Below are 19100 nucleotides of genomic sequence, written 5' to 3' on the forward strand. Positions count from 1 at the left end.
GTTATTCACTTAATCTTTTTCATCTTTTTTTAATTTAGAGAGAAATTTGGTGCTCAATTAAATAATGGATCAAGAGAAACAGTTAAAGGACGTTTTCCCCAACCTCTGTCAGGTACAAATTCTAAAAATCCATATTTACAAAGTTGAAGCTATATTGGCAGATCCTTACAAATATTCTGATTCTCAAAAAGTACTTTTTTCTTCATTTGATTGACGCCACACTGGGTAGTCTTAATTGGGTGATGAGTTTTAAAGTTCAGTAAATGGTGCAATCGTGCATTTTGTGATTGTAATGTTCTGTCGCTCTTTGTATAGAGTTTGTAGTAATGGTAGAGTTATATAGCCATAGTTACACAGCAGCCACTCACATCGAAACATGGTAAGATCAGATTAACCAGACAGCTTGAGCCCTTTGCTGGCTGTCTGCACATAAACAGATTGAGTACCTGGAAAGGGAAGATTTAAATAGAATATCTATCTCTATATCTCACCAAATGAGTCGAACATACTGTTCAGACACGCAGTCGCTTACCTTCAGACAAGAATTAAAGTCCGAAAGAAATACTGTCTGTTCTGCTAAGTCTGTTCAAATCCTACTACATCACCACAAGGCTAAAATGGTGCCGCACATTCTCAAAAACAGCCCCAACCATACTGCTTCACTGTTGTGAAAACCACAATCCGAATCCAACTTCTGGCATATTTTCCAAATGGGAAGGAAATGCCTTCTTGAATGAATCGCTTATCTGGCCCTCTGTTCCTTCAAAGAGCCATCACATGAGCTGGTATTGTTGAGGTTCTTCTGTATAAGCGTCTGGGCGCTTCACGGCAGCAGTTAAATATGCAATGTGTGATGGCCTTGATTACATTTAATTTTAAAGAGGGGGAATTTCACTTTAGGTTCAGCAACCAGTGCGTTTAATATGCCTGTAGCTGTCCTCTGACCAGTAACTATGCTCTAAATGAATTGCTTGCCACGTCTTTACGGGTTTGACCTGTAGGTGTCTTTAAATGCTGTTAGCGCCTCTATAAACAGGAGCTTCAAATAAGCTTTTATAATTATCACCTACACCTACTCAACTACTTCTTCGCGTGCCACTTATCAGGGGGCACAGACTACTCGCATGTGAATAGTTCACCTAGGCTCTTCCCACAGGTCCTCTACCCTTGTGTTTTACCTTTCCACAAAGCGGTATGTGTTAGGCACAGCAGATGATTTCCATGCTTTTCAATACCCGGGGACACCATGGACAATGAGATCCATCCTTACCAGAGCCATTGGTACTTGGGTCTGATGGTCCTGGTCTGCCGACCCAATTTACGACGGATCCCATTTCTTGAGCCCTCCTATGGTGGTGTTAAGACGATATGTGCCTTTAGCCCAATGAAAAGATGGGTGTTACTGCAAAACACAGTGCTGTGAAATGGGTCATATCGTGGAGGGTTGGTCCCTGTCATTTACTTTTCAGTATGAGGTTTGGGCATAAAACCCTGGCTTACATTTCCTTAACGCTAAAGCTGGCCAAAGCTCACCGTCCAGAGGCAGACTGTTCTGAGTCTCTCACAGGTATCCATCTCAACTGGTGGAAGTCCGTAATCTACCTGATCACACCCTGATGAGGATCAGGGGTGTGTGAAATCCCGGTGGTATGTCCACCTGGGGGGTTCTGCCATCTGGGTATCTATGGGACCACGACCCGCAAGACTTACACTGACAAAATCTAGGTAGGATGCACAAGGACTTATAGAAAGAGGTATCCCAATGCAGAAAACTTTGCATATCGCTACTAGGTCTGGCGGCTTTATACAAGATGATTACGCTCCCGAAATGTCTTTGTCCTCCAAAATACTCCCCCCCCACCCCCCCCATGCTGCGCCAGAAGCCTTCTTCAGGGCAGTGGAATCCACTATACACATGTTATTTTTGGCAGAAGGTCACCACAGATAGCTTATGACACTATGAAGGGGGATTGCGCTCCTGAGCTTAAAACATTACTACTAGGCAAACCATTTGCTGGTGGCTAACGAATGGGCCTTCACATCACTAACTGAGCCAGCATTGATGGGCGACAGGGAGGCAATGGGCAATGTGAGCTACCTCGATCTGCTGTTCGGGAAGAACCATCTTCAAGCACTCCCATTCCCAACAGCAAAATCCCTGAGGTATGGAGAGCAGCTACGAGAGTAATGGGATTGTAGTCAAGGCTGACACTGGATACTCCAATTTGGGAGGCCAACTTGGGAAGATGCTGCACATGGAGTGGCGTCGCCAGTGGGACCCTATGGGTCTGACTAAGGTGGGAGACATATGGGAGGAGGGCACCCTTTGGGGAGCTGAAGTTGAGAAGCGATTCGGCCGCCAGTTTCTGCAATATTCACATGCCCAGCAGACACTTAAAGAAGGTTATGGAGATTTACTGGTGAATATAGTGGAAGAGACACCACTGGAATTTTGGTAAAGGGAAAATTAATTTTATCGTTTTAAAGGTGACCTACTACAGTCAAAGCCTGTAAACGATGAAGAGTACCCTCCCATGGGAAACTGCTGATACTTGGGGTGGGGGAGGGGAGGCACAGCAGTGGGGAGGCTTTGGACCCAGGTGTCAGAGTTTAAAGAGAGGAGCCCAGAAATCAGTAGCTAGGATTGCGAATGATATTTTCGTTTCTTTTCTGTGGTAGTGAGGAGCAGAGCCAGAAGGAACTTGTAAGGCAGCATATTCATACTTTTGCTGACTCATTGACTTTTGAAACTCTGATTCCCCAGGCAGAGACCTTTTCGATAGGTAGTGCTTGAGAACTTGGCACCTAGGTATTTAGATGTGTTTAGGACTGCTTTGTTAGTGAAGAAGACATATGACCAGTCTCGCCTAAGTTTGTAATTATTCCAATAAAAGGTATTCAGACCCATGTTTTTGGACTGTATTAGCTTGGCACCAAAGCCCTCTTTATTGAGATCACTGTTTTTATTAACTTGGCTAAAATATTGTTGCTCCCATTTGCTTGGTTGGATTAAAAGATTGTGTGCTCGCAGTGCCATCTGGTTTTGGATCTGAAACTCTAGAACCCCTCTTTCCTGAGATGTGCCAGGTTTCAGATGATGTTCAGTTTTGAAAAGGCAGATGATCCTCTCTCTTAATTTTGTTCCATCTATTTAAGGCCCGCTTTTTTCCCTAGTTGTTTCATAACGCCATGACACCCCTAAAACATGAAATATATTTACACAACTTGTAGTAACATTTGGAATGCAAATTACATTGATTCATTTTTACAAAATATAATTATTCTCGTTAAGAAAAGTGTAGTGAGTTGAAGAAAAATACATTGGAGCGTCTGTTATCTTCCAGTATTCCACTTTTGTTATCTCTAACTATTTTCACTGCTCTTTTCGTCCTTTCTTAAATGCCAACTTTAATTCTACAATGACACAGGTTGACAGCACTTTTGGCGACAATGGAGTTGAACAAAGTAAGTTGTGTTTTTGTACTGATTTTTAAATGATTCCTGGTTGAATTGTCATTCTGCCTTATTCGCTTTAAAAACATTAAAACAATTCTACCACTTTTCACTTCATGCTTGGTAGCACTGCTTTTTGGGAATGCAAGTTTTGAAAATTAAGAAACCAATTGCCAAGAAAACATTACCTGGATGTCTTTTAACTTTGTTTGCACCACTTTTCCTTTTACATCAGAGAATAAGGAAGAGATTCAACCCCTCCCTCCGAATTCTCTTCTCACCACGCCTTACTCCTCATAGATTTGTACGATGTTCCTGGACCATCCCCCTGTGTTCCAGATATAGTGGTTATGGATTTCTTAGTAATTCTTTCATGTTACTGTGTTTCTTGCTTATGGTTTGTAGATTTGTACATAATACCTTAAGAAAATGTGGTAAAGTGTGGATTTTGCTTATGCTGTGCAGGAAGGGCCTTGTGCAGAAATCAGTGGGGAATTGTCTTGTTAGAGACACTGGTGTCATAGAGTGATAGCAATTTAAGACCCCTGTATTCACAGTTCACTCATGGGGCTGCTTTCAGTACTTCAGACGGATGCTTGAAAGTAAGTCTGTGTAAGGCTTGCTAGTGTTTGAAGTGGTTAGTTAGTGTTTCTCATCACTTTATGAACTCACTGTAATGGGGTAGAAGATTGTGTGAATTCCCTTGATGCCCATTTAAAGGGGAAGAGGGCATGCGATGTCACATCTGCTGTCCCTATGAATTAATTAAATGATTCCAATGAGGAGAAAGGGGTTGTGGTTGTGTAGCAGTAGACTATATGAGAATGCAACTGCCCGGTTACCGTGCCACGCAGGGTTCTTGGGCAAATAAGGTTGAGTGAACAATAATTTAATCCTAATGTCGTGGAATGTTAACGATCTAGGCAATAAAATGAAGAGAAGCCTGGTGACTAGAGCCTTTACCAGGTATGGGGCTGACTTGATAGTCCTTCAGGAGACTCACTTGATGGATCCGCAACACAATAGCCTCGGAAGGAGTAGATCTATGGTATTATCATATGCACAACATACATCAAGCTGGAGAGGGTGGTCATTTTAATTAAAGTCTCTGACCTTTCAAGTCCTCCGCACCTGGTTGGATGTGGCGGGCTGTTACATGGCTACAATGGAGGAATGGAAGGGGGAAACAGTGATTCTTCACATTTATGTGCTGCCAGGTCTCTAATCACTGACACTACAAAAAGTTGGGCAGCTTCTAGCGGGTTTCCCACAGGCCTGTGCTATTATAGGGGGAGACTCCAATCTAGTGCATGACACACATTTAGATAGAATAAGTACTAAGCCAGAAGTGGAGGTCACAAGTGGGGAACTGGAGGAATCTATGCAGGCCTTAACATTGACTGCTGTATGGAGGGTCCTTCATGAACAGGAGTGGCTTTTCTCCTTTTACTCACACGCACATGGCATGTCCCCCCAGGTTAGACTTTGTCTTGGCACCCAGGGATACTATAGGCTGATAGGCCTTCCACGCAGATGTTCAGCCAGTGCTACTATTCGCAAACTCCACTGGCTGCCCGTGGACCGTCGAATTCAATTCAAGGCCTTAGTTACGATCTTTAAGATCGTTAAACTAAGAAATCCCCCGCTGCTTCGTAACCTTGTCCAACCTTACGTTCCTGGCCGTGATTTGCGTTCTTCCAACCAACTCCTCCTGTCTATCCCTAGGACCCGGCTCTGCCGAACTGGAGGCCGTTCCTTCAGCGTTCTTGGCCCCAAATTGTGGAATGATCTCCCCCTCAGTATTCGGTCCATCGACTATCTCCCAGCATTCCGCAAAGCAATTAAGACTCATCTCTTCCCCGCTCCCTAGTCTCCCCTTCCCCCTCTCCCCTCAATCTGTGCATCTGTTCTTAGCGCCGGGACACCCCTTTGCCGGGGTAGCTGTTGCGCTTCATCAAATCTAGAAAATAGAAAATAGAAAATATGTGAAGGATGTGGAGGTTCTCGAAAGCCACATACTTAGCAAGGGGGATTTCTGACCATGCCCCTTACAGGTAACCATAGCCACTAGTAGAAGTAAGAAATCCCAGGGTTGGAGGATGACCACTTGAAGGTTAGTCAGCAAACACGGGGGGGGGGGGTAAAAACATTGGCCAAGGCTACAGATTTATACTTCTGTGAAAAACGAAGGCACAGTACATAGTGCCAATGGAGTCTGGGAGGCGTACAAGGCCACACTTGGAGTCGTGATAGCTGGAGAGTTAAGAGGGAAAGATTGCGGCGCCTAGAGAAGCCGGAGTACGACATAGAGGACTTAGAGAGACAAAATGTTTCTCACCCGGCAGCTTCCCTCTATCTGACACTGTAGAGCAAGCGCACAGAATATAAGAAGGTGGCACAACATGAAGTTAAAATGTCCTTTCTAGCCAAACCGAAGCATATTTGTGAAGCCGGAGACCAGGCTGGTAAATTGCTGGATTGGATTGGCAGCAGAGAAAGGGAATCCGTGCATGTTCAGGAGCTGCAACTGGAAACGGGCGAGGTTGTAAGGGGTAGCATGCGGATTGCGGATGCGTTTATGACTTATATGCCTGCCTTCTGTGAGCCCAGGGCAGGAGGTTCAGAGAAGGAGATCAGGAGTTTTGTGAGAGATCGCCCGACTAGCACGCTCATCTTAGAACAGCCGGAAAGGTTGGAGTTGAGTCTTACTGAGGGAGAAATCACAGAAGCCTTGGCAGGCAGGGAAGGCTCCAGGTCCAAGTGGGCTACCTGTAGAATTCTTCTGTAAAATGGCAGGTAAGGTGGCTAGACAGATGGTCCTAATGCTCCAGGATGCTCTCCTTAGGGGGTCCTTGCTGGACGATTTACGAATGGCTACAATTGTGCTTTTATCGAAGGCAGGGAGCCTGCACAGAAGTGCGACTCTTCTAGACCAATCTCGTAACTCTGTGTTGATGCCAAAATCCTGGCAAAAGTGCAGGCTTATAGGCCTTGTGAGGTGGTGGCTGATATGGTGCATTCAGACCAGACAGGCTTCATTCCTTGTCATTCGCCCAGACTAAATCTGAGGAGACTCCATAATAACATAACTCAATCAGACGTGAGAGAGAACCCTGGGAAGTGGGGTCCCTGTACTCCCAGTAAGGCATATGATTAGGTAATGGTCTTTTATAGTCTTGCTTCTAGAAAGAATGGGATTTGGTCCCAGCTCCATGAACCGGATCAGGTTACTGTATCAGAAGCCCTGTGCTAGGGAGTTGCCTATCGGTAGGAGCACAATACCGGAAATCTTCATCCATTGCTTCAGGGGTTGGAGCGGAACATAAAACATTGGAGCACATTGCTGGTGTCGCTGCTAACAAGGCACCTATGTTCAAGATGATAGCTCTTACCCAATTGTTGTATGTACTGCAGAATTGGCCATATAAGCTACCAAAGACGTTCTTCTCTCAAGTAGACTCCCTAGTGAGGACCTTGCTATGGGATGAGGGCCCGCCGCAGTCCAAGTATGAAGGTGGTATAGCACTGCCTAATGTTTGGAAATAGGAGGCAGCGCAGGTGGGTGTGGTGATGACTGGGTATACGCAAATAGCGATGACCCGGCAGTACGAGTGGGATGATGGGGAATGGGAGACCACAGCTACAGGAATGTTCTGTATGGAGGCTGATTGAATGGGCGGGCATGTCCGGCCACGTCTACTGTTTTGGAGGTGTGGAATAATTTACTGAAGGAGATTAAATGGGACAAGAGACTCCCACCAGATGCGCCCCTCTGGGAGGGTACTAGATTGAGGTGGGTGGCTGATCTGAGGGGCTTCTTGGGTTGGGATGCTTTTGGGGTCATCCTATGTGTCCCCGAAAGTGTGCTGAAGGGGCCTTTATTCATACTTGGTGGCACTGCCCTGGGATACTTTCATTCTGGAAACAAGTGACCAAATCCTTGGAGGAGGCGGATAGGACCACTATTGATCTGATACCCCACAGGGCCTTGTTGGGCATATGGGAACCCTCAGATCTCACGAGGTACAAGAATATTTTGGTGATCATGGGGTAGATGGTGGCGAAAAGGGACATTGCTTATTAGGAGGGATGTGACTCACTACCATCGTTCAGCAAATGGGAACAAGGTATGATACTATAAAATTATTGAAAGAGGGTTTTTTAAGGGCAGGAGCTGCAAAATAAAAATAGGAGAAGATTTGGTGGACCTTGGATATAGGAGACACCAAGGAATAGGAGGGTGACTACTGGATAACATGCTAGAAGAGGCACAGGGAGGGAGGGTGGAAGGACGGACGATGGGTAGGTACACATAGGGTCCAGTGTATGATGAGACTTTACAATTGGATCGTGTATAGCCGGTAGGGCTTTATCATGCACGGGGGTGGGAGGGGTAGGAAGGGTGAAGTATACCAGAACTGCATTGTTTGGATTATGATCTGCTGATGTGTTAATGTGGGGCCCATGCACTAACTGTTTGTTATATGTGAAAAAGAATTAAAACGTTAAATAAAATTAAAAAAAATTAAAAAAGAATTCAATGTTGGAAAGTGAAATAACCCACCTTCTCTTCAAAAATGTATGCCAACACACAAAACAAATAAAGGCCAAAGAAATATGTATACATTATTTGCCATGTTTAGGTTTGAGAAATGCTTTTGTATTTGTGTGCTAAGGTGGAAGGTAAAACAGCCACTGGACAAAAGCTCGAGGCAGAAATTCACAATTTCAAGGACTCTGAAGGGGCTGAAAACGTGGCTTTTTACCATATAGCCACCCTACACGTCCGCAACCGGATAGGCAGTGCTCAGCGCCAGGACACCCTAGGGTAACCGTTGCGCTTAGGAAGTTAAATTAACATAACATTGTGGTTGGTGATTAAATTTCAAGCTTTGTATTGGAACTTGGAAAACATGTTTCAATTTGTGCCTATGCACGTGATGTGATACTTTTAAAAAAAAAATGTTTTAACATATTTTATTTGCATTTAGGTATCAGCAATACACACTCATTTCTTATCCTGTTCATAAACGTTTCCGGTTTACAGTTCAAGGTGCTATTCCTAGTTGAGTAGCTGGCATTCTGTCTATACCCCTTATCTCGTGATAAGTTCCACCGTGCTACGCATTCATTCAGTATGATGATCTAACATTTCCTCCCCAACTGTCCATCCCCCCCGCCATCCTCCCACCCCTCGCTGCTGTCGACTAACCTGCCGCTTTGGCTCCCGCCGTACGTGTGGTCTGGGTCTCTCCCTCTGTACGCCCCAACTGAGGCCAAACTCGCGCAAACCTTCAGGTCTGTAGGTGTTAGGGTGCTGTGGTCGGTTTATGATGCCTCATCACCCCCCTCCTGTTCCTGGTTATTAGGGCTAACCAGTTGAGACCTGGCCTGTGGGGTGCCGGGAGTGGATTCTTGGTCTACATTCTTCAGGTCATCTACCAGAGCTCCCCAAGCCTGAGCTCTCTCTGGTCTGTCTATGCCTCGCTGTGCATTCCGGAGCAGTATTCTATTTTCGCAGCGTGCCTACTTCTCCAATTCCTGCTTCCAGCTGAGCACACCAGGACCCGCTGGGGCCTTCTATTTTCTTAGTTCGCACCTTGCCAATATATATGCTAAGTCCTGGAACCTCGCCATGACTTTGGTCCGGGCAGTGTGGGGGAACAGGTTGAGCAGCACATGGCTTGGGGTGCATGGTATCTCCTTCCCTGTGATGCGTGCTGTTTCCCTAATTACTTCCTGCCAGTACCCTTCAAGCTGTGGGCAGCTCCACATCATGTGAATGTACTATTTCCTGACAGTGTGGGCAGTTTGCATCATCTCGGTGGAAATAGCGATTGATTCTGTCTGGTGTAATGTACGCTCTATGTAGGGTGTAAAAACTAATTAACTGGAATCGTGCATTGCGGGATACCTTAATGGCCCGGAGGAGTGCATTTTCCCAGTCCTTATCCTCCATATGAGTCCCAAGGTCCGCCTCCCACTTAGCCCGCAGTCCCTCCAGTGGCCTCGTGGAATCTCACCAAATGGCTCGATAGAGGCACGATACCCCCTTGATGACACCTCCGGCTAGGCTTATGTATTCACATGTGGAGTGCGTAAATTGCTCGGTTGTCCCCTGCCCCCAGTGTCTGCGCATGGCCCCTGTAACCACCCCATATAATAAAAAGTGTCCCTGCAGAATGTCCCAGTTTGCTCGGAAGGCTGCGAATGTAAGTAATTCCCCATCTCTATATAGATCCCCTATTTTAGTGACTCCCGCTTGCATCCACTCCTCTAACCCCCTCCAATGGCCCCTATGAGGGAGCGCCTCTAGTAATGCCACCGACCACTCTGGGGAGTAAGGACGTTTGGTCTTTGTTTTTTGGAGACATCTGGCCCAGCAGTTCCTTATCACTCTGTGTTCTGAGACGTGATGTGATACTTTTGAAGAAAATGTTGCAAGTCCTGATTTCTGGAACATGGTGCAACTTAAATTTTGCCCCAGCTTCTGAAATTCTTCATGCCTCGCCAACGCATCAAAGTTGCCATAAAACTTACTACCACATTTATTATATTTTTTATGGAAAGCATCACCAAATCGGCCACCTTTCAGCTACTTGTGGTCAATTCACAAATAATCAGAATTCCATGGCCAAGCTGTTGGAATGGCCCAAAGTAGGGCAATACTCTGGTATTTGTGGATTTGATGGATGTTAGGGACATAAGAATAAAAATAGTCTGTGGTGGTTTACAGAGTATGCCGACCTAGTTTACGAGTGATGCCACTTCTTGTTCCCTCCAATGCTGGTGTTAAGAGGATATGTGCCTTTAGCCCACTGAAAAGATGGGTGTTGCTGCAAAACACAATGCTGGGAAATAGTTCCTATTAGGGAGGGTTGGTTCCTGTTATCTACTTTTCAGTACGAGGTTTTGGCGTAAAACCCTAGCTTAGATTTTCTTAACGCTAAAGCTAACCAAATCTCTCGCTCTAGAGCAGGGTTCTTCAAACTGGAGGGCGAGACCCCTAGGATTACAGGGGTGCGGAATTTTATAAAATATCTACTGGTCCATGGGGCAGTTTGCTTCATAAATCTACTTGTCCTGTAACAAAATCCACTTGTCCCTTTAGTGCCATGTAATGCGGTGACAAATTATGGCAGCAATCTCATATGAGCTCCGGAATAGCCTCTCTGATTATGTCTTTTTTTTTCTTCTTTTTTTGTCCTCATTTTGCCCTTGGAAAGTCGCATAGAAGCTCTAGGAGAGAAGAGAAAGGTAAAATACACTGTCACAGGTAAACTGGTAGTGCTATCACAGGCAAGGCCAGCACTCAGTGTTATTCAAACAACTCTCCAGAGGATGCACCGCGAGATATTGATCCATACAGGGGTAATGTTGCTGCTATTGAATACCCATGATCGGTTTATGAAAACCGTACTCTGAGTATATCCATATCTAGGAGGGAGAGCAGACCAAGCAGCGTTAATCATCGGACGATGGGGAAAAAAAAAAAAAAAAAAAAAACCCCCAACACACACCTAGGACCAATTCAGAAGGTGCCAAAAATGTCGTTTTTTGGGGTTACCGGGTCTTACTAAGTCCATTTTTGACATTCGCAGTACTGATGAACGCCAGTCTATCAAGGTGGGTGGCAGTGGATCCTTCCATTTCCTGCAGATCTCTTCTTGCAAGTAGGATACAATAAAACAAGAGTTTTTTAACAGGACCTTGAATTTCCAATGATGTTCCAAAAATTACAAGCAAGATGTTGATTGCAATTGGATGCCCCACTGATGTTGTCAACAAAGAGCTGATAGCGTCCCAATAAGGTAACACCAATGGGCAGTCAAAAAGCATATGTAAATCAGAAGCTTCTAACAATCTGCACTTAGGGCATGCCACAGTGGATTCAGTAGAAAATTTGGATAACCTTTGTGGGGAATAATAAGCCCTGTGTAGCGTAAAAAGGTGATTCCTACGCAACCACGATGGCTTCACTGTATCCCATAAGATTTTAAAGGAGGAATACCAAATGTTCTCAAGATCTCTCCCGGGGAAAGAGGAAATCCACAACGTCTCAGGTAAGACGAACTCCCCATCAACCTCATCTAGTAACAAGTTATACCAGAACGAAATCTCTTTAGGTGCGGGAGGTCTGTCCATCATCAGGGTCACTATACTACTCTCACCACCTATTTGAAATCTACCCTTGGCAGAGCTCTGAGTACGGGCCCAACTTGCCATCTGTAAATATTTGAATTTAGAGAGACCCGACCCCACTCTAGCCAATAGGTGATCCCAAGATAGCAAAACTCCATCAAAAAAGAGATCTCCCCAAATTTCCAGACCAGCCTCTCTCAAAGGTGTTGCCAGACTATCAAGAAGCCATGCCGGGGAACCGGGAGAGTTCCATAATGGTGACCTACCTGAGAAATAGCCCACCTTTATTGCACCTCTTAGTTTGACCCATGTTCTTATAAAACCCAACAAAATCTTCAACTTAATATTTTTAAAAAACTTAGGATCCCCAAATTTAAACAGAAAACCCTGCTGGTCTACACCCCCTCCTCTCAATAATGCAGCAAACATGCTTCCTATACCCACGTTAATCGGCATCTTAAGCAGCATCCTAGCATGGGAAAGTTGGAAAGCCCAAGCATATAGTTGTAAATCGGGTGCTGCTAGTGCCCCCTTTTCTCTACGGCGCCTAATCTTTTTCCATGCTATCCGAGGTATACGCTCGTTCCAAATAAAAGAACTAATAAGACCTTGCAACTTTTGTAGAATAGAAGGTTCAAAATACAACGGGATATTATTAAACAGAAAAGAAATCTTGGGCAAAATAAACATTTTCACCAAATTAGCTCTACCCAAGATGGAAAGGGAGAGCAGAGACCACGACCTCATAAGCCTTCTACAATCTCTCATGACTATATCTAGGTTCAGCGGTACGATTTTATCTATGTCCCTAACGATAGTAAGTCCGAGATACCGCATGGAACAATTTGGCTGGACCCCTGCCACTGGCTCAGCCTCATTCCATGTCATCATCTCTGTTTTAGATGCATTAATCTGGTATCCTGACATCCCACCATAGTCATTAGCCTGTGCAATGACCGCAGGTAGTGCTGTACACAGATCGGAGGAAAAGATGAGAATGTCATCTGCATACAGGGCTACCTTCCTCTCCCATCCCCTATAGATAAAAGGCTTGATATCCACATCATCCCTCAGTCGTTGGGCAAAGGGCTCGATGTATAGATCAAATAGGAGAGGGGAGAGTGGGCAGCCCTGTCTGGTACCCCGGGTTATATTAAAGGGGTCTGACAACTCCCCATTGACCAACAAGGAAGCTGTAGGGTTCCGATACAGCAAACTGACCGCTCCACGGAAAGCCTCCCCAATGTTAAACTTCACCAAGACCCCCGACAGGAATGTCCAATTCACCCTGTCGAAGGCCTTGTTGGCATCCAACGTGATGACAGCTAAAGGCAAGGAATCCGCAGTCGCCATGTCGATAGCACCCATCAGATCATAAGTCAGCTCAAAGAGCTGGCGACCCTTCACAAAACCTCGCTGATCCTGATGTAAAATACAAGGTGCCACCACCCCCAGTCTTTTGGCCAGGACAGATGTAAAAAGTTTATAATCTGAGTTTAGGATGGAAATTGGTCTATATGACCCACAACTATCAGCCTGTTTACCAGGCTTTAATAACAACGTAATAGAGGCATCATTCCAAGATGAGGGAGGGTGCACTCCCTCCAAGAAAATCTGATTAAACAGCTGGGTTAAGAAGGGAACTATTGCTGGTAATAAAACCTGATAAACCTCCGAAGGGAGGCCATCCGGACCTGATGCCTTACCCTTCTTACTACCTAAGATAGCTCCAGTTACCTCTTCTTTTGTGATAGGTCTATCCAAGGCATTTTTCTGAACAGAAGAAAGAGAAGGAAGAGATACTCCATTCAGCCAGTCCTCGACTTGTTGTGCATCAATGCTCTTATCCTCGTGATATATGTTCTCAAAATAATCACGAAAGGCATTTCTGATATCCTTATCCGCTGAATGGACCGTACCTTCTACCGAAATTTGATCTATATTATTTCTAATACGATCTGTTTTCGCTTTCCAGGCCAAAAGCTTTCCTGCACTTTCTCCATATTCAAAATGGGCCATCTTACCGGCCTCCCATCTCTGAAGAACTCGTAAATTCAAGATGGAGCTCAGTTCCCCCTTTAATGCAGATAATTTATTTTGCCAGTCTTCCAATATCTCTGGTGGAGCGGCAGAATGTAGCAGAATATTCTCCTGCACCGTAGCCATATCAGCTTCCAACGAGGTGACCGTGTCTCTATAAATTTTTCTTTTATACGAGACCTTGTTAGTAATTAGCCCCTGCAAAAAAGCCTTGAACGCGTCCCATACAAAACCGGAGGAAGCTGAGCCAGTATTGTTATCAAAAAAATACTGTGATTCGGTTCTTAAAAAAGAGATATCGTCTGGAGCATTGAGGAATGAGCGGTCGAATGACCAAGTTCTAACTGTGGTCTCTGACAACCCAGCAAATTCAAGGCATAGAGCAGCATGGTCAGAGAGATGAAAGGGAAGATAATAAACCTTTTGTACCAGTTTAACTAGTTCCTGACTGACCAATGCTAAGTCTATCCTTGACTGATGTTGATATTTATAATTACGAAATGAGACGCCCTGTCTTAGACCAGACTTAAGTCTCCATATATCCACATATCCGAACTCCTTCATTTTATCAAGTAAAAAAGACCTAGTTTTAGATGGAGATATAGGTCTGTTAGATGAAGATTTATCGATAAGAGGGTCCAAGACCACATTAAAATCTCCAGCCAGGATAATCGGTTCTGGATAAAGAAGCAGATGGGAGAACACAGTACCTAGAACTGATGGGTCATCCTGGTTAGGCCCATAGTAACCTACTATGGTAACTCGGACCCCAGCTATAATTACCGAAACAATGAGCCACCTCCCACTAGAGTCAGTAAGTTTGTCAACTAGCCTTGCTTTTAATGATTTTTTAAAAATAATTACAACACCTCTAGTATTAGAGTTTTGTGTGGTAGATACGCAGAAATCAACCCATCTATTTTTCTTAACTAAAGAAAGAATCTCTTTTTCTGTAAGATGAGTTTCTTGTAATATAAGTATTTGAGCATCGAAATCTCGAAGATACTGCATAATCTTCCATTTTCTTGGACTGGAGCGCAAGCCATTAATGTTCCATGAAAGAACTCTAAACTTATCCATAACAGCAAATTCCACTCCCCAGCCAGGTGTTCACCTCATGGTCACAAAAAGAAAAACCTCTACCTCTACTAACAGTACTACCTTTCCCCTGCAAAACTATGATTCTCCATACCAGTGAAAGATAACACTGGGCAAAAAAAGAGGACTTTTTAAAAATTTTAACTTGCACCAACCCCTCGTGCCCCCCCAAACCTCCCCCCACCCCATGGAAAACCCTTGCTTTATCTATCTGGATAAACCAGTAGATAGCACTCTTACTGAGCTCCTGTCTGATATATTTACACCCTCAAGGTGTGAAGAGAAAAAAGAAGAAGAAGAAGAGTAGAAAAAATAGGAAAAGCCAATATATTATAAATCCTGCAGTGTACAAAAGAAATTCCTCTTTTTTTTTTTTTTTTTTTTTTTTTTTTTTTGCCTTCCCTATAGCAATGAATGGACCCATTTTTACAAAAACCATACTCTGCTCTGCTCTTAACTTGAGGCCCCCTTATCTTTATTCTTATCTCTACTCTTCCCCAGAGAAATTAGGAGTTCATCAGCCGCCTGCACAGATCGAATATTGTGCATAGTGTTATTATGCATGACCTTCAGGGCGGCTGGGAATACTAGTTGGGCCACTGCGCCAAGGCTCCTGAATGCCTCCAGCCTCCTCCCGAACTCCCACTGCTTATCCAGAGTGGCCCTTGATAGGTCTGATCTAACCTGAAAGTTGAACCCCTTCCCACTCAATGACTTCTGCTTTAGGACCAAACTCAGGATAGATTCCTTCAGAGTGTAAGTACGGAAGTTCACCAGTATTTTCCTTGGTTTTTCCCTTTGAGGGTTCCTCCTGAAGGGGTCTCTATGGATACGCTGGATGTCAAGAGATAGATCCTCAACCGACTGATCTAATCTCAGGGATTCTTTTAGCAGTTGGGTGATATATTGCTTAATATCTGACCCCTCACTACCTTCCGGAATGTTGAGAATACGGAGGTTATTACGGCGTGCATTATTCTCTAAAGACTCCATCCTCTCAGCCAACATCAGATCCTCCTTTTTAAGCTTACCAATATCTAATTTGGCGTCATCCAAATGCAAAGACATGACTGTCATATTATCCTCCAATCTTTCCGTTCTTGTAGCGAGGCTGACTAGTTTACTATCTAGAGACTCGCAAAAATTCCGAATTTCAGATTGGATAGTTGCCGAGGCCTCGAAGCCTTTTTTAATGTCTGCTGATAAAGATGAAAACATCGTCTGGAGGTATGAAGCTAAAGATGGATCATCCCCGCCAGCTGAGTACGTATCTGAAGCAGAAGCAGAAGCTGTACCCCCTCGACCATCTTCCTGTGGTAAATCGATACTATGTGATGACCCTAATAACGAAGACTCAGGAATATTCATCGTTGGTAAAAGCTCCATAGCCGAATGCTTTGAGGATGACAAGGAGGTCAAAGGCTCTGTGGAGCATGGAAGATCTATTTGGTTTTGTAGTAAGGTAGTCGACGGTATGACACTCGGTAAACCCATCGAATTTGACCCATCATTAGTACTTTGGAGCAAGACACTAGACGAGATATTGGACGAGAAGGCTGACGGTTGTCCCAAAGCACTGAGACTCACAGCAGGAGCTGTGGAACTTTGAGTAGGGAGGACTAAAAGAGTACCAGTATTACCCCCAGCCTCGACATCCTCCTCTAAATTCGTATCTGTCTTTCCAACCGGGAACAGTGAGGCGCTTGTTTTAGCAGGCCCTGAAAGAATAATCGGGTCTGTAGTCAATACTGAAGATTCAGGATTGTTCAGCAACGCCATCATGGAAGAAGTATTTTCAAGTAGTTGCTGATCAGGAAGACGCAGGACTTGTGGAGTAGCCTTAAAGTAGGACCGCAAGGACGGCGTAATCCTAGATTCTGTACTTTTAGGAGTATTCTTAGCTGTATTTTTAGCTACCTTGATATTTTTAACGATCTTAGGGTTTTTTACTGTTTTTACTGTTTTATTAGAAAAAACACGTTTCGCCTTAACCTCACCTGAGAGATATGAGGAGACTCTTGTTTTAAAGAGGGCCCCTTGAGTCCTTTGAGTTGTCTGGTTCAAGTTCAAAGACACCTCTGAATTCAATTGCATCAGACCTCCCTCGATCGATTCAACGGTCACACCAACAGTTTTAACCTTTATATTTAAAGCACCTTCCCCCGCTCTCCTTACCCCCTGCTCCAAGTTTACAGGGGAAATACTAGCTTTAACAACGTCCTGCGGGGGAGGCAGCAACCTGAAAACAGAGCTAATGTCAGGGGCTTCTAAACAAGCAGGCACAAATTCCACTGGTTCCTCTGGGCTCCTCGACCTGCCCGAACCCCCTTGCACCAACTCTATCTCCCCCCGAGATTCCACATACCTCGACACATCTCTTGCGCGTTTAGCCCTCTCTCTCTCCTCCACACCCCCCCCTTCCCTCCTACCAAGCTCAGAGGCGATATCCGTGTGAAATTCTTCCCTGCGAGGTCCCTGGAGAAGGCTACGGGCCCTCCTTCCTCGGCGCAGCTCCAGTGCAGCAAGACCCCACAGCTGCAAGCCGAGAATGGCCTGCCCCGGGACTCGACAGTCAACCAGCAGTCCTGGCAGTCCTGGCCTCTCCCCCGCAGCATCCGACCTGAGACCGGAGGGAGGAGCATATGCAGTGGCAGTAACTCCGCGGGGATCAGCCCGCAGATCAACAGCTCCGGCGGCAACAATGACGGCGTCGGACCCAGAGCCAAAAGCCAAAAAGACGCTTCTCCTCGCGCGCATAAGACACCGAGGTATTAACGAAGGAGCGGTGTCATTTGACAGACCCGCGATACGAACATGCGTCCTCGCGTTTATCCTGCTGCCAACGTTTATCCGCTTATCCGCATGGACAGGAGCTCGGCTAGAGTGCTGCGACCGCTCACCTAGCTGCCGCCATGTTTTCCCCCAGACAGCAAGGTCCTATCCCACTCTGATTATGTCAGGGCTCCTTCCATAGTAGCATTTGAATACTAGCAATACCCTTATGTTGCCACGTTTCAGCAGATCTACATTCTAATGCTGAAGGTAAGCATCAGTTCCAGGGTTGGAATGCCCTTTTGAGTCTGTGCAAACCTACTAATTTGCATATTAAGGGTTTTTACCAACTCTTCTCTAATCTTTTCCCATACTGAGAAAGGTTGGCAGTTTACTCCTGACAATGGCAGACATAAAACTTCTTTCAGGGTTGGGGAGAAAATGGTTGGAGGGAAAGTGAACTTGCAAACACTCAGATTTTCCCATGAGCACATCTACACCTGCATATTAGCTCATGCTAAAATAGAGTTCACAAATATTTTCTAGGAGTACTATTTCTTGGCCTACTTCTGTAAAGTCTTGTGAATTCATGAAAGTCATATATCTGCACTTAATGCAAGGACACAAGTACACTTTTGAGACTTTATTTAATAATTGGACCCCTGATTAGGTCTGGCGTTAACCATGACATTTTGTGTATATTAAAATTCTGTCTCTCTCTCTGTCGGCTAGCTTCACAGTGAGTGACAGCATTCTGTTCTTTCACAAGGAGCATAATCGACACATAGCCGTTTTGTTCTGTGCTTTTTGAGACCAAAACAATTTTTGCTTTTGCCAATGTTTGTTATAATGAGGGTCCGGTAGCTCCCACACCAATAAGCTTTTACAAAAAATATGCCAAAACAAGTCACGCATGGACAAAACCAAAAGGCTGATCAACAATTTCAGACCTATTGGCTTTACCAATGGTCGTTTTTTTTTTGTTTCCCATAATCTTATTAAAACTGGTTTACACTGATTTTCCATTATGAATATTTTTCGGATACATTAGCACACAGCAACACATTTGACTAAATGATGCTGCAGGAAAATGGTACCTAAAATGTTACAGTATAGTGAAATGTTTAGCATTTTTTTTTGTTAACATTTTTTTTGTGAAAGCAAAGAATAATCAATCTTGCTTTCAAGTTTCTGCATACATTTGCATCTAATCAGAGCATTCTGGGAGCAGTATGCATAGCCTCATATTGCTAAATATTGAAAACGTGTGTACACATTTTTATACTGGACCCACTGTCAGTAGTACAGTCTGAACTTACAACATGTACTTAGATTACTCACCATAATAATAAAGGTTTTGCATTAATGAACCATAAATACAAGTTTGAACAGCATTAACACACGGACACAAATATTACCTTAAGTGCAGGCAAAGCCTTTCCCTGATCCATAATGTGGTACTGTAAACTGGCAGTCAAAGGGTTTGTGATGTAGGGGGTTGGGCCTACTTGTCCCATGGACAAAATACACATGGAAACTTGTTGCCCTTGACCCCAAACAATATGTCTCGGGCGTCGGGCTATAGGAATTCCACA

At 44.5% G+C, this 19100-nt stretch overlaps 1 protein-coding gene across 3 annotated transcripts in view; it reads left to right on the forward strand.

Moving 5' to 3' along the window:
* LOC146869755 (max-like protein X) overlaps positions 1-19100 on the forward strand; it is a 105642-nt gene that overhangs the window by 34073 nt on the left and 52469 nt on the right. For all 3 annotated transcript variants that reach the window (XM_085614184.1, XM_085614189.1, XM_085614187.1), the window contains 2 exons: positions 39-112; positions 3429-3465. In XM_085614184.1, the coding sequence (XP_085470310.1) occupies positions 65-112; positions 3429-3465 (85 nt within the window). In that variant the 5' untranslated portion in view covers positions 39-64. The remainder of the gene's footprint in view (positions 1-38; positions 113-3428; positions 3466-19100) is intronic.

This window comes from Triturus cristatus, chromosome 1_1, assembly GCF_964204655.1.
Source record: "Triturus cristatus chromosome 1_1, aTriCri1.1, whole genome shotgun sequence".
In the NCBI taxonomy this organism is placed as follows: domain Eukaryota; kingdom Metazoa; phylum Chordata; class Amphibia; order Caudata; family Salamandridae; genus Triturus; species Triturus cristatus.